The following is a 20,935-nucleotide window of genomic DNA, read 5'->3' on the forward strand; positions in this document are numbered from 1 at the left end:
CCATTTCTGTAAAAAAACAGTATTTCCTTAGTTTACGTCTGAGCCTATCACCTCTTAACTTCATCCTATGCCCTCTCATTCCAGAGCTTCCTTTCAAATAAAAGAGACTCAACTCATGCACATTTACATTATAAAGGTATTTGAATGCCTCTTATCATATCTCCCCTCTCCCTATTAGCTGAGGCTCTTAACATTTGCATTTCCTCTTCCTATAGGCTCTGTGCACCTGCATTGTGAGGTCATAGAGCTGCCCATCTGCAATAACCATTATCTCTTTCTCTTTCAGAGAGATCCCACGTGTCTATCACACGCCTTCTTGAATTCAGACACAGTCTCTGCCTCCACTACTTCCTCCGGGAAACTGTTCCACATATCTACTACCATTTCTGTAAAAAAAAAAGTATTTCCTTAGTTTACGTCTGAGCCTATCGCCTCTTAACTTCATCCTATGCCCTCTCATTCCAGAGCTTCCTTTCAAATGAAAGAGACTCAACTCATGTGCAGTTACATCATATAGATATTTAAACATCTCTATCATCTCTCCCCTCTCCCGCTTTTCCTCCAAAGTATACAGATTGAGATCTTTAAGTCTGTCTCCATATGCCTTATGACGAAGACCACACACCATTTTAGTAGCCTTCCACTAAATATAAGAATTTGTAATGTCTAGATTAGACTTTCATATTGTTCCCTCGATTCCCAGAATATTTATACCTGTGTTCCAGGTGTGATTGCAATGGGCCCACGGGAGCTCTGCAGCAAAGGAGCTGAACAAGTAGAAAAGGGCCCATGCCAAGATTACGATGTAATAGATGTTCAGGTAGGATTCTATTACTTTGGAGGCATATCCAATTCCTGTAAAGAAGGAAAAAATAACAGAGAGAAGTAGATATAAGAAGTGCTTTATATATTAGGAAAGGAGGGTACAGAGGTGGACAAAAACTAAAACAGAGGAAGTGGTATGAATATTGCTCAGGAAAATTATATTTTCTTGGTCATTCGGTCCTAGTAGCTCTGTACAGTAGTACATTTTGCATAGTCATCAGATCCATAAATGAAACATTCTGAAGAATTCAATGCAAGGAATGGCAACTAAACAACTAAAATGTCTTTTGAAAAGCCATGCAATTGAGAACAAATTTCTGTTGTCAAAATTTGGTCATTAAGGGGCCTTTTTACTAAAGGGTATTAAGCAAGCCCTTACTGTGCGGGTAACACATGTCAACAGACTATCGCAAAATTTGTTAAAGAGTTCTGTGGTAACCCATGTGTTATCTATTTTTTAAAAATGTTTTGGAAGGGGGTATCTCATGGATGGAGAGTTCCCATATTACCCAGCTATGATGTTAAGGTTAGCAAGCACATACCAGATAGCACAGGGATAACGCAGGAGGCTTTAGCACCTTCTAAATAGGAGGCAGTAAGTATTCTCACATTAATTTTTTTGTAGGTACTCTACACTAATGTGAACATTAGTGCACAACCTACAAAAAAAAAAAAAAGAAAAAAGAAAAAGGAGAAGCCTTAAAAGTATGCCATGGTAAATCTGGGTTTAGCATGTGGAACATGACATATTAGAATACATTATGCTCAGATTTTACCGCACTTTAGTAAAAGGGCCCCTAACAGAGAAAAATATTTTGTTATAAAGTGAATAATAAATTCTTAAATGAATATCTTACAAATTGAGATGCATAAAGAGATCATGTCCTTACCTTGATATCTTTTGAGGCATTCTAGACAAGTACTCTGTAGCCCTGGGAAAATCCCCAAGATGTGGAGTTTAAATATGGGCGAGAAGCCTGGAACCACAAAATTAGAGCGCCCTTCTTGATCTCCTGTCAGGCAGAGTCAGAGGGTGACAGTCCACTACAGAATGGATGAGATCATCCATGCCCTTGCCAAAGAACAAATGCCCCTAAAAAGGAAGCCTAGCAAGAATAGCCATAGAGGTGGAAGCCAGAACATTCTGTGAGCAGATATTGAATGCACCGACAGCCTACTCAGAACCTGCATAAGGACATTCAGGGCATCAGCAACATAATCTAATCCAGCGAAAAGAAGCTTAGGAGGTATCTCTACAGCCTCACTCACTAGAGTGCGCAGCTGGGACAGACAAGCTTGTGTGATAAAGGATGACACTGGAGCAGTCTTTATGCCCCAAGCCAGTACCTCAAAAAGACACCTGAGCACTACATCCACTTGGCAGTCCTGCATGTCTTTAAGCCCCACACTACCCTCACTGGGAAAGGAGGTGTGCTTAGTCACCTGCGCAACCACAGATTCCACTTTAGGTTGACCAAGAAGCTGTTGGCACTCCAACACATAGGATACCAATGAGACATGGCTCTCATAACCCCTAGAGCACCTTCTGGAGAGACCCTTTGCTCTGATATCAAAATGCTCATACCAGGTTGCCAGGAAAAAGCAGTAGACTGACCATACACCACATAGCCACGAATAGGAAGTGGATGGAGCAGGTTGAGTGACTAAGTTCAACTCCTGCATAGACTGAGAGGAAAGTAGGCAAAAACACAGATTTGAATAATTGCAGAACTGTGGGATTTTCTCCAGGTTCTGAAGAACTGGATAACAAGGGGTCCTAAGATGGTCAATACCATCCTCAGTATTCCCCAGGTCAAGGTAAGCCAGCCTCTGAACAGCAGCTGACTGTGAAAAGGCTGTGCCAGAGCCAAAAATAAGCTAGGAAAAGGCAGCATCTTAACCTTTGTAGTGAGCACTAGAACATCAATACACCCATTGTAAAACTAAACAAGCCAGATGAGTACAGATCAATTCTGTAGAGTCAATGCCAATAGAAAAGCATGTCTTTTTGCACACACAGAACATAGATATACTCTCAGCCAGTCTAAAAATAGAATATATAAACAACAATGAAACTGCATCCTAGGAAGCATGATTCTGCATAGAATGCAGCATCACAAACAGTGATGCATGTCCCCTAGAACTGTGCAAAATATAAAGACAACAGACTAAAGTAGGGAAAATCCTGTTATAAATCCTGTGTTTTAGGGTAGCCACTGATTTGTTATAGAACCTGCATTTTTGTTTAAAATACTGTGTTTTAGATGGTATAGAGCCTATATTTCTGTCTTACTAGTATTCAGCCATTGTTTTCTGCTGATTAGGTGGAGAAGGGAGGGGCTCTGTTTTACTTCTAAGGTTAACTGCATTATCTTTGGGGCAGTGCTGTGAACAAGGCTGCCCTGTGAACTTCAATAAGATAAGTTGCTCTTCATTTCATATTCTGCTCTTTTCACTGGTTTTCAGCATTATATCTGCTTAATTTCTCTTCTCCTCCATTTCTTACTTAAAAAACAAAACAAAAAAGCACACAAAAAAAATAAACTCTTGTCTTTCCTTTGTTAAATTGTATTTCCTCTTTCCCTTTCCCTTCATAGGAATAAGGGTAAGACTTATAGTCCCACCAACCCCAGGGACCACTTTTCATATATAGAGACCCAAATAATCAGGACTACTCAAATCAAGTCACTTCACAACCAATCAAGATGACCTTTATTCTATGCAATCACTGTGGTGCTTTAATTCCAAGACATACTATTTGGAGGCTTAAGGCTTGCCCCATCTGTCTTCAACTTGCTAGTATTAAGGAGGAGCTCTGCAAACTTAAACAGGAATTGAATACAATTAAAGCAGCTTTCATCACTCCACAAAATCATACCAACTTACCACCTCTACCTCAAAGAATAAAACAGCCCAGGAATAAATGGGTCACAGTAGGCTCAGGAAGACTGCGACATGTAACACAGAAACATCCACCTTCACTAATATTACCTCTACAGAATTCCTTCGTTCCACTAGTGCACTGCGATACTCAAGAAAACAGAAGGGAGGTGGGACTGGAACCAATGAAGGTAGCTCAAGAGAACAAGCGCACCCTAAGCACAAATAAAAAGGCCAAAAACAGAAAACTATTACTGTTGGGGGATTCCATCATCAGAGGCATTAATCTTGGAACACAAGGCGAGGAGACCAAAATAGTGAAATGTCTTCCAATCCTCAGCTACCAGGAGTTCCAGGCAAATACAGACTATAATTAAGGAAGAAACTTCTGGGAACAAATGACCTGGCCAACAACTCCACACTTGCAGCACAGAAAGCTTTTCGGGAGCTTGGTGAGGGCGTGAAACCTTTTGTAAAGACTTTAGCTTTTTCTGAAATACTGCCTGCATTTGGAAAGGGAGAGCAAAGAGTGAGAAACACAGAGGACTTTAATAGATGGCTCAATGACTGGTGTCATCAAGAAGGCTTCAGGTACATAGGAGGATGGGGAAATACATGGAAGGACAAGAAGCTATATTGCACTGATGGGCTACATATTACTACAGCAGGAAAAAGAAACCTTGCAGAGAAATTTAGACAATATTTTTCTAGGCATTTAAACTAGAAGGTGGGGGTGGTGTATGTACGAAGGACAATTATAGAGACCACCCCCGGCAAAAGAAAAGATGTGATAGTAATAAAGACTGCAACATAAGCAATATCAGCAACTCATTTCTTAGTATTGCAACAGAAAGTGAAATGAAACAAAAATCCATACGAAAAAGGAGATTATCGCTGAAAAATAGCTGGAAAGCGATGACCACAAATGCTCGCAGTCTAAGCAACAAAGTTCATGATCTGCAAGCCCTGATGTTAGAGGCAGATCTAGATATTGTCGCTATCACAGAGACATGGTTCAGTGAATCACATGGATGGGATGCAAACATACAGGGATATAATATTTTTAGGAAGGACAGAGATGGTCAAAAAGGTGGAGGAGTAGCTCTATATGTAAAGATCAATATCCAAGCGACCAAAATGCAAGGGACCTGGGGAGAGGAAGAAGCGATATGGATCGCTCTGAAAAGAGAAGATGGAACTTCTATCTATGTGGGTGTAGTCTACAGACCTCTGACTCAATCGCAGCAAATTGATAAGGATCTGATTATGGATATACAAAAGTTTGGAAGGAAAGAGGAGGTTCTGTTGTTGGGAGATTTCAACCTGCAGGATGTGGACTGGAATGTTCCGTCTGCAGAATCGAAAAGAAGTAGGGAGATTGTGGATGCCTTTCAAGAGGCTCTGCTCAGACAAATGGTGATGGAACCCACAAGGGAAAAAGCGATATTGGATCTGGTCCTCACAAATGGAGAGAGTATCTCTAATGTTCGAGTGGGTGCTCACCTGGGAAGTAGCGATCATCAAACGGTTTGGTTTGATATAACGACTAAAGTAGAGAGCAGCCGCACGATACTTAAAGTCCTAGATTTCAAACGTACGGACTTTAATGCTATGGGAGAGTACCTGAAGAAAGAGCTATTAGGATGGGAGGACATAAGAGAAGTGGAAAGACAGTGGTCTAAGCTGAAAGGAGCGATAAAAATGGCTACGGATCTTTATGTGAAGAAAATCAATAAAAACAAGAGAAAAAGGAAGCCAATATGGTTCTCCAACCTAGTAGCTGAGAAAATAACGGCGAAAGAGTTGGCGTTCGTGAAATATAAAAAAACTCAAGAAGAGGAGAGCAGAAAGGACTACAGGGTGAAACTGAAAGAAGTCAAGAGAGAGATACGTCTGGCGAAAGCAAAGGCGGAAGAACAAATGGCTAAAAATGTAAAAAAAGGAGACAAAATTTTTTTCAGATATATTAGTGAAAGGAGGAAGATGAAAAATGGAATTGCTAGGCTAAAAGATGCTGGGAACCAATATGTGGAAAGTGATGAGGAGAAAGCGAATGTGCTAAACAAATACTTCTGTTCTGTGTTCACAGAAGAAAATCCTGGAGAAGGACCGAGAAAATGGAGTAGATTCTGTGCCGTTCACGGAGGAGGGTGTTTATGAGCAACTTGAAAAACTGAAGGTGGACAAAGCGATGGGACCAGACGGGATCCATCCCAGGATACTAAGGGAGCTCAGAGAGGTTCTGGCGAGTCCTATTAAAGACTTGTTCAACAAATCTCTGGAGACGGGAATGATTCTTGGGGATTGGAGGAGAGCGGATGTGGTCCCTATTCATAAAAGTGGTCACAGGGATGAATCAGGAAACTACAGGCCGGTGAGCCTCACTTCAGTTGTTGGAAAAATAATGGAAGTTTTGCTGAAAGAAAGGATAGTGTACTTCCTTGAATCTAATGGGTTACAGGATCCGAGGCAACATGGCTTTACAAAAGGTAAATCGTGCCAAACGAACCTGATTGAATTTTTTGATTGGGTGACCAGAGAGCTGGATCGAGGACATATGCTAGATGTAATTTACTTGGATTTCAGCAAAGCCTTTGATACAGTTCCTCATAGGAGGCTGTTGAACAAACTTGAAGGGCTGAAGTTAGGACCCAAAGTGGTGAACTGGGTCAGAAACTGGCTGTCGGACAGACGCCAGAGGGTGGTGGTTAATGGAAGTCGCTCGAAGGAAGGAAAGGTGAGTAGTGGAGTCCCTCAGGGATCGGTGCTGGGGCCAATCCTGTTCAATATGTTTGTGAGTGACATTGCTGAAGGGTTAGAAGGAAAAGTGTGCCTTTTTGCAGATGATACCAAGATTTGTAACAGAGTAGACACCGAAGAGGGAGTGGAAAATATGAAAAAGGATCTGCAAAAGTTAGAGGAATGGTCTAATTCCTGGCAACTAAAATTCAATGCAAAGAAATGCAGAGTAATGCATTTGGGGATTAATAATAGGAAGGAATCGTATATGCTGGGAGGAGAGAAGCTGATATGCACGGATGGGGAGAGGGACCTTGGGGTGATAGTGTCCGAAGATCTAAAGGTGAAAAAACAGTGAAATAAGGCAGTGGCTGCTGCCAGAAGGATGCTGGGCTGTATAAAGAGAGGCGTAGTCAGTAGAAGGAAGAAGGTGTTGATGCCCCTGTACAAGTCATTGGTAAGGCCCCACTTGGAGTATTGTGTTCAATTTTGGAGACCGTATCTGGCGAAGGACATAAGAAGACTTGAGGCGGTCCAGAGGAGGGCTACGAAAATGATAGGAGGCTTGCGCCAGAAGACGTATGAGGAGAGACTGGAAGCCCTGAATATGTATACCCTAGAGGAAAGGAGAGACAGGGGAGATATGATTCAGACGTTCAAATACTTGAACAAAATCTTTTTCAGAGAAAGGAAAATGGTAAAACCAGAGGACATAATTTGAGGTTGAGGGGTGGTAGATTCAAAGGCAATGTTAGCAAATTCTACTTTACGGAGAGGGTAGTGGATGCTTGGAATGCGCTCCCGAGAGAGGTGGTGGAGAGTAAAACTGTGACTGAGTTCAAAGAAGCGTGGGATGAACACAGAGGATTTAGAATCAGAAAATAATATTAAATATTGAACTAAGGCCAGTACTGGGCAGACTTGCACGGTCTGTGTCTGTATATGGCCATTTGGTGGAGGATGGGCTGGGGAGGGCTTCAATGGCTGGGAGGGTGTAGATGGGCTGTAGTAAGTCTTAACAGAGATTTTGGTAGTTGGAACCCAAGCACAGTACAGGGTAAAGCTTTGGATTCTTGCCCAGAAATAGCTAAGAAGAAAAAATTAAAAATTTAAATTGAATCAGGTTGGGCAGACTGGATGGACCATTTGGGTCTTTATCTGCCGTCATCTACTATGTTACTATGTAAATTTGAAAAGACTGACAAATACCAATCACCACATAGAAAAAAAAACCAAATATAGAACATAAGATACCATGGTATTTGACTAAAACATTTTTCATTTTTAAATTTTTTTATTAAGATTTTTAACAAATACAAAGAAAAGTACATTATACTGCAAAAATGTTACAATCAGAAACAAAGGTGCAACCAGGAAACAACAAGCACCCATGTATGATGACTGAACAAGAACCATAAGAATAAATTAGGAAGTTCAGAAGAAGACCCATGAGAGTTGTACATATTTCAGACAACATGAAGTGTTAAACAAAAAAATTAACAATAATACTTGATATTTGCAAAAAAGTTGGAATACAATATATACCTTATGGAGGAGAAGATAAGTTTAATAAAGGGGACCACATTTTTATAGATTAAAAACCCTTATTTGTAAGAGAATTAGCTTTACAGTCAAAATTGTGAATCATCATTATGATGGCCCACCAAAAAGTAATGTTTAACAAGTGGGCAGATTTCCAATGAGATAATATCATCTAGTAATTTGGATTGCCAAGTATCCAGGGCACCAGGCTGGGCGAGGGATCTAAAAAGGATCACATCAAAAGATAATGGGTTAGAAATGGGCAAAATATTGCAGATGATTTTCCAAACTGAAATTCAAAATGATTGAATAATTGGACATTTATAGATCATGTGTTTAAGATCACATTTACTAGAGTCAGATAAATGGGTTCTATGTAATTTACATAGAGTGCAGTAAACTGTATAAAAGAAAAAATACAATGATTGCGTAAGACTAGTGGACATGGTGGGACGTAGAGAGCATTTAAAAAAGTATAACCATTCATCATCAGATTCAATCCAATTGGAGTCAGATGACCAGAGTTGTTTAGTATGTTGTGATAGGTTCAGAGAGGAGTCAATAAGAAATCGATAGTACAGAGAAGATGTATGACCCATGGTGGATCCGATATGACAAAGTTCCATCAATTTGGAGGTGAGGACAATGCTATCTTGTAAAGGCCATTTTAGACTGGTTAAGCAGTGCTTTAGTTGTAACCATTTATGGAATTCCTTTGAAGGGAGATTATATAGATTTTGTAATTGAGAAAAAGAAATCAAGCTATGATTTGAAATCACATGACCAATGTTCCAAATACCCTTCTGAATCCAAGTAGTGCAATATAGTGGTTTATTATCAATAAGGATATTACAGTTAAACCAATAAATTTTGCTTGGAGTGGATGAAGACTTTTCTAACACTTGGATAGCATGATTGGTGTGGATAATTGTATCATGGGCCAGTAGTGATTTAAGATTATTTTAAAAAGGAATACATTTAAGTGGGATTGGAAAGTGAAGATTCAATAGTATACAAAGCTGGAAGAGTCGAGGAATGTGAGATCAAGCATCCAATAAGTGTCATATCTCTAAAGCATAGCAAGATGATATTTATGAAAGTCTGGAAAATCCATGCTCCCATATTTTCTAGATGTTTTAAATGGGAGGCTTGTTACGCCATATAAATTTGGAAAGAAGGGCATCAAGTTCTTTATAGAAGGTTTCAGGTTTATCCGGTTTATTTAAAAATTTGATATACCGCCTTATCAAAATTCAAAGTGGTTTTACATAATATATAAAGTTTCAAGTTTATTTAAAAATTTGATTTAATCGCAAAATCCGAATCCAATGCGATTTACATAGCTATAAAATCAGGGTAAAAAGAAAAAGTCACCAGACAATTGGTACAATTTTAACAAAAGAATACATGAGAAAAAGAGGGGGGGGGGAATGAAAGGATTAAATACAATTCTTAAACAAGTAAAAAAAGGGATAGGTAGTGAAACGAGGTTGGGAAACAAGGTATAATAAGAACATACAATAAAAACAAATTACAAACAATGCTACAAACAATCAAATGCACTGACAAACATTAACTTACCGATACAGGATGGAAATGAGCAGAAATACAATTTATATAAAGAGAAAGAGAGGGGAAGAGGGACCAAAACAAAAGGAAGGGGAACAAAATATAAATAGTCTAGAATAATGTAAAATAAGCTAAAATGATTATAAAATGGCAAGGAACAGATTTCCATTGTCGTCCTTAGAAGGACTATTATACACCATATGCGTCTTTAAAAAGAAAAACCTTCAAGTTACTTTTAAATTTGTCAAGGGATGTAATTTCTCTTATATAATTTGGTGCTGAATTCCAGATAGTAGGGGCTAGAGAATGACACGGGGAAAAAATCTGTCCCCGTCACTGCCCCGTCCGCGGCCCACCATCCTCTGCACCGCCCCGTCACCGCTGTTCCCTTCACCGCCTCGTCACCGTCACCGCCATCCCTTTCACTGCCCCGTCACCGTCCCCGCTGCATCCATATAAGCCTTAGTACTGTAATATTTAGCTTATTCCTTTCTTATAAATCAAAGTTCCTGCTGCTGAACTAGAGAAAGAGATGTTCAGCTGGCAGGGCTTTGTTTATAAATTTTTATCAACACAACTAATATACTATTTTATCCTAAAGCAAAAAATAAATAAATACATATAATTTTTTTTCTACCTTTGTTGTCTGGTTTCTGCTTTCCACATCTTCTCATTCAATTCCTTCCATCCACTGTGTGTCTTCTCTCTGCGTCTTCCATTTGCTGTTACTGTGCCTCTCCCTTCATCCCCCCCCAATTGGTCTAGCACCCATCTTCTTCCCTCCGCTCCCCCATAGTCTGGCATCTGTCTTCTTCCCACTCTGTCTTCCACATTTCCCTTCGGGGTCTGTTCCTCTCCACCCTCCTTCAATGTCTGTCCTATTCCTTTCCACCACCACCCTTCCCTCCCTCCTTTACCATCTGTTCCTTTCTACCACCCTTCAGCTCCTCTCGCGTGGCCTATCTATCTACCTTCCTCCCTCTTATTTTCATGGCACGTTACAATGTAATTTGTGCAAGCCACTGGAGCCTGCGAGCTCGGTCCCTGTCCCATCCCCACAAACCATCTTGCTTCTGTGCTCCTATTTTCTCCATTTCTAATATCTCCCCTATGTATCTGCCATTGCCCCCCCCTGTGTCCATATACCATCCCCATGGCATGTCCCCTTTATGTCTCTGTCCCTATGCCCCATGCACATAATTTCCCTTCTTTCTGTTACCTTCCTGTGTCCAGATTTCCCCTATCTTCCTCTTCCATACCAGTGTGTCTCTTCTTTTCAACCCCATCTAGCTTTTTTCCCTCTCTCTTCCCCCCCCTGCTTCTAGCATCTGGATCACCTGCCTGTCCTTCCCTTTCTTTCCTGCTGTGGGTTTTTCTTTCCGTCTTCATCCCCTTGGCCCAGAATCCTTTTCCCTTTCACTCCCTCCTTCCAGTTTGAGCCGGGAACACGAGCAATCGCACGGTCCCTGCAGCCACCACCCGCCTGCCCAATCGATCCTAGTGTTTAGCCAGCTCTCTCCCTTCTCCTCACCTTAGTTTGTAGGTTTTCTTTTTCGGCGACCTGCACGCTTTCCCAAAGAGCCGCGCACACGCGGCTGCTCAGTGTTCAATCTTCTGCTCTGCTGCAACTTCCTGTTTCCGGTTGCATCAGAGCAGAAGATCGAAACTGAGCAGCAGCGGGTGCGCGGCTCTTTGGGAAAGCGTGCAGGTCGCCGAAAAAGAAAACCTACAAACTAAGGTGAGGAGAAGGGAGAGAACTGGCTAATCACTAGGATCGATTGGGCAGGCGCGTGTGGGCTGTGGGGACCGCGCGATCCTTCATGCCTCACTGCGGGGACAAGACCATTCACCGCTCCACGGGGCGGTGAATGGCCTTGTCCCCGTCGCCGCAGCGACTGCTAGTTTTCGTTCCCCATTTCGGCGGGTCACCTGCGGCTAAACGCGGTGGCCGCGGGTAAACCGCCACCGTGTCATTCTCTAGTAGGAGCCTTAACAGAAAAAATGCTTGTGCACATAGTGTTAATGTATCTTAAAGAGGGGATGGATAGCAAGTTTTGATTAGATGAACGCAATGTACGAAGGAGGGTATGGGGGATTAATAGCCTGTTAATAAAATCAGGTTGGCCGGAAGTTTTAGTCTTAAGTCAGCAACATTATTTTGTAGGTAATTCGATGATCTATAGGAAGCCAGTGAGCTTTGATCAAAAGAGGTGTAACATGATCATATTTACGTGCTTTTGAAATAATTTTAATGGCAGTATTTTGAATAATTTGAAGATGTTTTATTTCTTTCTTAGTGATTCCTTTGTATAGTGCATTACTGTAATCCAAGCATGAAATAACGAGCGAATGAATAAGGATATTTAATGATGATTGATCTAATAGAGTGGCAAGAGATCTAATCATTCGAAGACGGTAGAAGCATTTCTTAACTACTGAGCTTATTTGTTCATGGAAAGAGAGTTTTCTGTCGAAAGTAACACCAAGTTTAATAGATGTAACTATCTGAACAGAGACTGATTTTATAGTTATGGGGCATAGAAGAGTAAGGCCTTCCTTGACTGGAAATTAATGGACGAGATATCTGCAGGGTTGTCCAGATCAACAGAGTGGGTAAGTTGAATATCATCCTCGTAGGCGAAGGTAGAGAACCCAATGGATTGACCTAATGTGATAAGTGGAGCGAGGAAGATATTAAACAGCATAGGGGAGAGAATGGAACCTTGCGGGATTCCATAGTCATTAGAGAAAGTGTCAGAGGTAGAACCATTAAATTGGACTTTCGAGGAACAATCTTTAAAATATGATTTGAAGCAGTCTAACACTTGATCAGAGATCCCTATGTCACAAAGCCTATGAATTAACAGTTGATGATCTATAGTATCGAAGGCCGATGATAAATCCAATGAAATAAGTAGGACTGATTTGTGATGATCTAATTGGTAAATGATGTTAGTGGTTAACCCTTTCAAGGATAATTCGGTTGAATGATGTTTATGGAAACCTGTCTGGTTAGGGTGGAGGACATTTGTTTGTTCAATAAAATCAGAAAGTTGATTGAAGACAATTTTTTCTGTAAGTTTAGCTAAAAATTGAATATTGGAAATAGGACGGTAGTTAGAAATCTCTGCTGCGCTGACCTTCGTGTCTTTAATTATGGGAAAGACAATTGCTTCTTTCCATTGTTTAGGAACGGTACTAGTAGTAAGACTAGTTTTGATAAGATTGAGTATTTGGGGGCCAAATATTGAAAAGTAACGCTTGAGAATATGAGGGGGAATGACTTCAGCAGAGAAACCCTTACTATTCAGAGTATTGATGGTTTGTTGTATCTCTAATAATGAGGGAATCCTGAACCTAGAACATTTTGAACTCAGTGTATTTGATGATGTGAGATTTAGAGAAGATAAGGTGTCGAAATTTGAATGGGCTGAAGTCTGAAAGGATGATCTAATTTTTTAAATTTTCCCTAAGAACTCAACCAAAGATTGGGCTGATGATAACTGAGAGACATCAGGTTTGTCGTGTCATTTTGTAATCAGAGAACGGACAATCTTGAAAAGTGTTACAGAGTTTTTAGCCATAGATATTTTTTTAGAGTAATAATTGGATTTTGCCTGAATTATTTTAGTTTTATAGAAAATTGTATGTTCCTTGTAAAGATTGAAGTTATTTAAAGATTTGTCACGTCTCCATCGCCTTTCCAAAGATCGCAATTGTTTTTTAATTAGTTTTAGTTCAGAGGAAAACCATGTATTATTTTGTTTCCATTGAAATATGTAATGAAATTGAACTGGAGCAAGCTCATCTCGTTGTAGGTCTTCGCAATCCTTCTGGGTCCTCACCACTCTGAATAACTTTATATCATCCACAAATTTAATCACCTCACTTATCGTGCCAGGTTACTTATAAATATGTTGAAGAGCACGGGCCTGAGCACTGAACCCTGCGGCACTCCACTTGTGATGCTTTTCCAGTCCGAGTATTGTACATTACATTACATTAGGGACTTCTATTCCGCCTATACCTTGCAGTTCAAGGCGGTTCACCCCCACTCTTTGTTTCCTATTCACCAACCAGTTTTGAATCCACATGAGTCTATTACCCTTGATTCCATGGCTCGTTATTTTTTGAAGTAGACGTTCATGTGGGACCTTGCCAAACGCCTTCTGAAAATCTAGATATACGATGTTGACTGGGTCACCCTTGTCTATCTGCCTATTTACTCCCTCAAAGAAGTGCAGTAAGTTTGTCAAGCAAGATCTTCCTTTGCTGAAGCTTTGCTGGCTGGTCCTCATCAGTTTGTGTCCGTCAAGGTGATCAATGATGTGGTCCTTTATCAGCGCCTCTACCATCTTTCCTGGTACCGAAGTCAGAGTCACCGGTTTTTAGTTTCCCGGATGTCCCCTCAAACCTTTCTTGAAGATCGGCGTAACATTCGCCACTTTCCAGTCTTCCTGAATCTTTCCTGATCTGATCGACAGATTGGGTATTAGTTGAAGCAGTTTAGCTATAACACCTTGATTACCCTCGGGTGGATGCTGTCTGGTCCCGCCGATTTATTGTTTTTAAGCCTATCAATCTGTCTGCATACCTCTTCTAGACTGACCATCGACCCTGTCAGTTTCCAGTCTTCATTTCCTGTGTATAGCCTGTTGGCTTCTGGTATATTGGGTATATCCTCTTCGGTAAATACGGACACGTAAAATGTGTTCAGTTTGTCAGTTTGCCCTCCTTTAGTACTCCCTTTATTGTCATCTAACGGCCCCACTGCTTCCTTCGCGGGTCATTTCCCCTTAATATATCGAAAGAATGGCTTAAATTTTTTTGCTTCCTTGGCTATTTTTTCCTCATAGTTTCTTTTGGCCCCTCTTTTGGCCCTTTTTCCATTTTTTGTCCATTTTTGTCCTTTTCCATTCCTTAAACGAAGTCTTCTTGTCTCTGATTGTTTCCTTCACTGCTACAGTGAGCCACGCCAGTTCCTTATTCTTTTTCCTCTTGGAACCCTTATTGATACGCGGTATATATAGATTTTGCGCCTTGGTGACTCTGTCCTTAAAAAGGGACCATTCTTGCTCTAGCGTATTTACAGTGCTTATCCTCTTCCTAATCTTTTCCCTCACCATGACTCTCATCCCTTCGTACTTCATTTTTGTGGCAGTCATTCTGGATTGATTTTTTTGTTCCTGTGTGTAGGTTGAAATGGATCATATTGTGATCACTGTTTCCCAGCATCCCTTCTACTTCTATACCTTGTGCCGGTCCTCATAGTCCATTTAGAATTAAGTCCAGTTTGGGCGTTACTTTCTTGCATTTCCTTCCCCATTCTGTCTTCCTCGCTTCCATCCCTTTCAAACCGTTGGGATTTCTATCTTGCCTATGATCTGGTGAGTCTTCCCTGCAATCTTCTTGCATGGTATCCTCTGGGTATACCGTTTTGTGAACCATCGACTCTTGGTCGACTGTCGGCTTTCCCCTTCTTCTTAGTTTAAAAACTTCTCAATTTCTCGCTTGATGTTGCTTGCAAGTAGCCTCGGTTCTTCACTGAGGTGGAGTCCATCCTTCCTGTATAGCTTGCTCTTCCCCCAGAACGTCGTCCAATTGCGCATGAAGTGGAATCCTTCTTCCTCACACCAGCGTCTCATTCATGCGTTAATTACTTGCAGTTCCGTCTGCCTCTTCCCATCGGCCCTGGGTACCTGCAAGATCTCAGAGAACGCTACCATCAGCGTTCTGATCTTCAGCTTCCTTCCTAGCATTCGGGACTGGTCTTTTAATGTTTCCCTGCTATAGTTCCTGTTGCTCACATCATTTGTCCCAACGTGGATCACCACCGCCGCCGCACTGTCGATGATCCTATAGATGTGACTCACTATATCCTCCACTTTGGCTCCTGGTAGGCAGGTCACCAGCTGATCCTTTCTTCCTCCCACTATGTGTCTGTCGAATTGTCAGATGATGGAGTCCCCCATGATGATTGCTGTCTTCTCTTGTCTCTCCAGCCACAGGTCCGTGTCCTTGGTGTATGTTCATCTCTCTAGCCACAGGTCTGTGTCCTCAGTGCACTTCCATCTTTCCTCATCCCGGCATTGGCTTGCACTGGACTCATCTTCCTGTGGGTTCCTTCCACTGTTTCCAGGTCCTGCTGCTGTGTCATCTATTCCTTTCTTGTGATTGTCCTCCAGATGGTCCTCACTCACTGCAGGAGTATCTTGGCAGTTCCTCTGTTGTTGGTGATTTTCCACAGCCTCTCTGTATGCCTCCTTGATGAACTTCACTAACTCCCTGACTTCTTCCTCAATGCTCCTCTCTTCCATGAAGTTTTATGCCTCTCTGATCTCCTCCTCCACTGCCTGAAGTGCTTCTAGTTCCAGTACTCTGCCCTCCAGTAGTCTGATTTGCTTCTTCAGGTCCTCCAGTTCCTCACATCGAGTACATACATAAGACTGCCTCCCAGAGGAGAGGTATTTATACATATGACAAACAGTGCAGAAAACTGGGTAGCTCAACATCCTGCTTCTATCTGCTGCTTCCATTGCTGTCTGCTTGCTGGTCTGTTGTCTGAAGTGGCTTCTCCTTATTTCCCAGGTCCTCTATGCTTCTTGTTCTTCTCTATATGCCTTCTCACGCTGCATGCAAGCTATGTCTCAGTGTTGTCTGAAGTGGCTTCTCTTTGTGTAGGAATCTCTTTAGCGTCCTTGGTGTTGTTACTGTGCAGTCCCTCTCCTAATTATATACCTGCTACCCCTGTTGCTTTTGTGCATGTCCTCTGCGTCTGCTGTGTATGTCCTCTGCGACTGCTGTGTTTATTTATCTTACTCCTCTTCTCTCCGCCCGACTCTCTCCTGCTCGCCTGCCTCCTCTTCTTGCCCAACTCTCTCCTGCCTGTCTACTCTGCTCTCTGGGCACACTGGATGACTTGCCCAGTCAGAGCAGGACAGGGCTCTCCTCTTGAAAAACCAGTAGATCTAAACAAGCTGGTAGGCAGGTTAGGGAGAAAGCTCATGAAGAAGCTAAAGAAGAGCTTCCTAGCCCATGGAAGTGGAGGAAGCTGGACCCACTTCAGAGTTGCTGGAAGCAGACCACGAGATGCCCAAGGAGATGCAAGGATAGCTGGCTCTTGAAGATTTGTATTCAACTCCTGAGCCAATGGAAGTAGGCTTGGCAGCCATTTGCAAGGACTGAGCTAAACAAAACTGAGTTTTTTTGTTTGCTATTTTGGCTAAGGTTGTGTTTTTTGTCAGCCTGGGACATTGTCTGCTTGAACTGTGGGGTTTTGTTACTTTATTGTTTTGTTCTCTGCACATTTTTGTTAAGAAGCTTGGAGTGCTTTAGTGGGGAAAAGTTTGCCAATAACTGGGAGGGATTTTGAAAGCTGTTTTTTGAGCTTTTGACAGGCAAACTTGAGGCACTCCCCTAAACCCAGCAGTGTGATAAGATAAGCTGGAGGCTTTATTATTTAAGACTGGTTGCATATTGGTGAAACATGGCAGGGAACTGAACTCTTTTGCAACCTGCTAAGGAGCAGGCTTTGAATGCCTTATTGACAACAGCTCTGTGGAAGATAAAATCACAGAGCAGATTATTGACTTTGGTGAGCTCACCCCAGAGTTTTCTCTTTGGGATTTTTTGTTTTGCAAGTTGCATTATTTTGGGATTTTGCCATTCTGTTCATTCTGACAATTAAATTTTCTTTGAAAACTGAACCTGGAGCTGTGTGCATTGGTTCTGGTTTGTTTGTTTTACTCATATTAATGCAGTGTCTGCAGGGTGACTCCATACTGGGTCACACGCTGGTGCAATTTTAGCTCTAACCACTAGGGGCACTGAGGAGTCACGCTGGAAGGCTTTAGTGTCAGTTACAATGTTCATTGAGAAACTAATACTAAAAGACTGCATTTTGAAGAAAATTGGAATATAGATAATATTTTGTAAATATATCATGAGATATTACTCCAGGAGCTTAATATTGATAGGACCCATGATCATATGAGATATAGAAATGCAGTAGGCATGGGTTCTATAGAAGGTGTAACCACATGAGACAATGAACTGGAGGAGGCATATTAATGAAAAAAATGAAGTTATCTGAGGAATAATATGCATCGTGTGCATAATGACCAGTAGTCGTAAAAATGATTAAAACATTGCAGTAAGTCTATAATGGGGAGTGTAGTAACAGTGAGTTGGAGCAGAAAAAACTAATGTAAGTTAGATATACGTAGGCAATGATATATTTAAAAATAAATAAAAAGGATAAGTAAATCCAATCATTATATAGACAACTGTATGTGAAAAAATATTCATAGAAGTCAGAGATTTGAAATGGTTTGAAAGCATAAAAAATAGAAAATTCTGAATGAAAACCAGGCAGGATCAGTCTTGCTTACAGTAGAAACCATACAGAGCTTGATACAGGAAATTCTTCGTACTGCATAGTGGTGAAAGAACTATATTAAATAGATGCTGAGGCTGGAAAAAGAAAGCTTGAATATGAAAGCAAGTTATTCAGATACATTGAAAGTCTGATAAATGGAAGTATATTGAGATGCACACAGTGCTAACAACAGCATTTAGAAAATACAGTATAGGAAAGGAATTAATCAAGTGAAGCAAAAACATATTGTGATTAGGTACTATACCATGTAATAACTGAAAAATGAGAAGGTCCAGATTTAAAAAGCCTTAGATAAAGGGAATAGAAATATGCACTAAGACTGGAGGTGAACAATGTTGAAACACATGTCTGAGAACAGGAATGTGCAAGTTCTAGTGGTCAGAGTAAGCTATACTCTGTGACAGTGTCCCACAAACTTTCTTGAGCCATGGTACATTAAAGGTTGTGGCTGTGGTTTGAGGCACCTGGAAGTGCGCGGATATAGCCGTGATGACATCACACATTCATGACATCATCATGGCAATGTCTGCGTGTGTGTGAAGGCCCTCCAGGTGGGCTCTGAGATGCCAGTGGGGTGTGCCAGAAGGGAAGAGGGCCAGAGAGGATAGGTGCTAGTGCCCACTGATTGCCTACAGGACGTTCCTTGAAAGTCCAGTTTAATGGTTCTACCTCTGACACTTTCTCTAATGTCTATGGGATCCTGCAAGGTTCCATTCTCTCCCCTATACTGTTTAATACAGGGGTGTCCAATGTCAGTCCTCGAGGGCCGCAATCCAGTCGGGTTTTCAGGATTTCCTCAATGAATATGCATGAGATCTATGTGCATGCACTGCTTTCAATGCATATTCATTGGGGAAATCCTGAAAACCCGACTGGATTGCGGCCCTCGAGGACCGACATTGGACACCCCTGGTTTAATATCTTCCTTTTAGCTGCCATTAAGATTTGCAGAGCGTGCTGGTAATGCAGCAGTTTGGTGACAATAGGGCGTGGGTGTTTGGCACCAGTGAAAGGTTTGGATGTAAGATAGGTCATTTCCCTCCACATATTTTGGGAGGCCAAGAATGTGAATATTATTGTGTCGGCTTCAGTTAGATAAGTCTTCCAGGTTATCTTGTAGCTTACCAATGTTGTTGGTGTTTTTATTAATTTTTGGAACCATGTCTTCGAGCTTAGAGGCTCTGTCTGCAAGTGATTGTTGGGAACTTTCAATTCCTTTCACATGTCCCTGGAAAAGGCCATGTGGATATTTAAAAGTTCTTTGATGGATTTAAGTTCCATTATGGTGTCTTTGTTTTGCATGGCAGGATCCGATTTTCTGGTCTTGTCGGCCAACGGTGGGTTCGACCTGAGACTTTTTAAGTTCAAAGGAAGATTGAATTGTGCCTCCGATTTGTTTTTCTTCATTCCAGATACTAGTATTCAGATGTTAGTTAAAGAAAAATACAGGTTTGAGAATCGGCTGATCAAAAATAATGCAGTTGTTCATCAAAAGGGCAGGAGTTGATCTCTCAGGCAGCCATGCGTTCAGCGATCATGCTGGAAGTCCGACTAATACATTTTTCTATTAGCTTTCAGACCAAGATCCTTTCCTGATCTGAGGAAAGTAGTTTTGGTCTCTTAAAGCTAGTCAAAAGTGTATTAAAATTAGTCTAATAAAATGATCACCTTATTTCCATTTTCAAATTATAAACATTTATTAACACAGCTATAATACTACTTTATTCTGAAGCAAAAAACAAACAACCAACTAACAAATTTTATCTAACTTAGTTGTCTCTGAGTTTCTGCTTTCCTCATCTTCTCTTCATTCTCTCATTCTTTCCAATGTCTGTCCTTTTTCTGTGCCCTTTCCATACGGCTTGGTCCGCTTTCTCCCCATTCCATGCAGCCTGAGCATCCATCTCTCCTTGATCCAGTATTTCCCTTCTGTGTCTGTCAGAGTTTCAAATTTCAAGTTTATTAAGATTTGTTATCTACGCAATATCATACACTTCAATGTGTATAACAATTAAAAATAAATAAATAATAAAATTAAATTTTAAAAAAATGGGGAGGACAAAACAAGACATTGTAAACAAATTATTTACGTTCTAATACAAACTGGTACAAAAGGCAAGGGGGATGAACTAAAAATCTTTAAGGAAAGAAAAAGAAACATTTAGGGAAGAACACATATGGTGGGAGCACATAACCAGAATATAAAGTAAAATAAAGAATAAGACTCATTAAAGACTAAAGATTTAGTACTTGGTAAGTTATGCTTTCCATGTTTTGAAAGCATCCTTGTACAGAAAGCTTTTTAAGGAGCGCTTGAATTTTTCTAAAGAAGGTTCATTATGTAAATATAGTGGTAAATTGTTCCAAAGCTGGGGTGCTATGACCGAGAAAATAGTGGATCTCCTGGTCCCTATTATTTTTAGAGAAGGAATAGTTAATAAATGTTGTTGTGTTGATCTGAGCGCCCTAGATGAAGAATATGGTATCAAATGACGATCCAAAAATATCGGTGCATGTGATTGCTGAATTTTAAATGTTAATAGTATGATTTTAAAAGTTATTCTATGTGTGATTGGTAGCCAATGTGCAGATTGTAAAAGTGGTGTAACGTGATCATATTTTTTTGAATTTGTAATAATTTTTTTTTTTATTATTTATTTATAAATTTCAAATTTACAATTCAAGATAAATCTTGTACAGAAAGTGATTACATCAAATGAGCAAAGAAATAGACCTCATAAATTTACATAGAAAAAAATTTTTTTTGTATAATCTCTCAAGTCCACAATTATGATCCATGATGTATATTAAACAGAACTAAAAGAAACCTATTCATTAAAGATAAGCTGTACATGGTATACTGATATTCAGGCATCTAATTTATTGAAGCCCTCTTTCTTACCCCTTCTCCAGGCGGGACAAGGAGAGGAAGGCCGTTAGCTGGTTGGGCTCAAAGAAAACATATTTCTGAGAATTGTAATG

General features: G+C 40.7%; 1 protein-coding gene across 3 annotated transcripts in view; it reads right to left on the reverse strand.

The window, feature by feature from the left end:
- LOC117363972 (sodium- and chloride-dependent betaine transporter-like) overlaps positions 1–20,935 on the reverse strand; it is a 208,580-nt gene that overhangs the window by 107,334 nt on the left and 80,311 nt on the right. For 2 of the 3 annotated variants that reach the window (XM_033952635.1, XM_033952634.1), the window contains one exon: positions 715–855. The exons of the other annotated variant lie outside the window; for it this stretch is intronic. In XM_033952635.1, the coding sequence (XP_033808526.1) occupies positions 715–855 (141 nt within the window). The remainder of the gene's footprint in view (positions 1–714; positions 856–20,935) is intronic. 3 annotated transcript variants of the gene reach the window in all.

Source organism: Geotrypetes seraphini, chromosome 7 (assembly GCF_902459505.1).
Source record: "Geotrypetes seraphini chromosome 7, aGeoSer1.1, whole genome shotgun sequence".
Taxonomy (NCBI): Eukaryota; Metazoa; Chordata; class Amphibia; order Gymnophiona; family Dermophiidae; genus Geotrypetes; species Geotrypetes seraphini.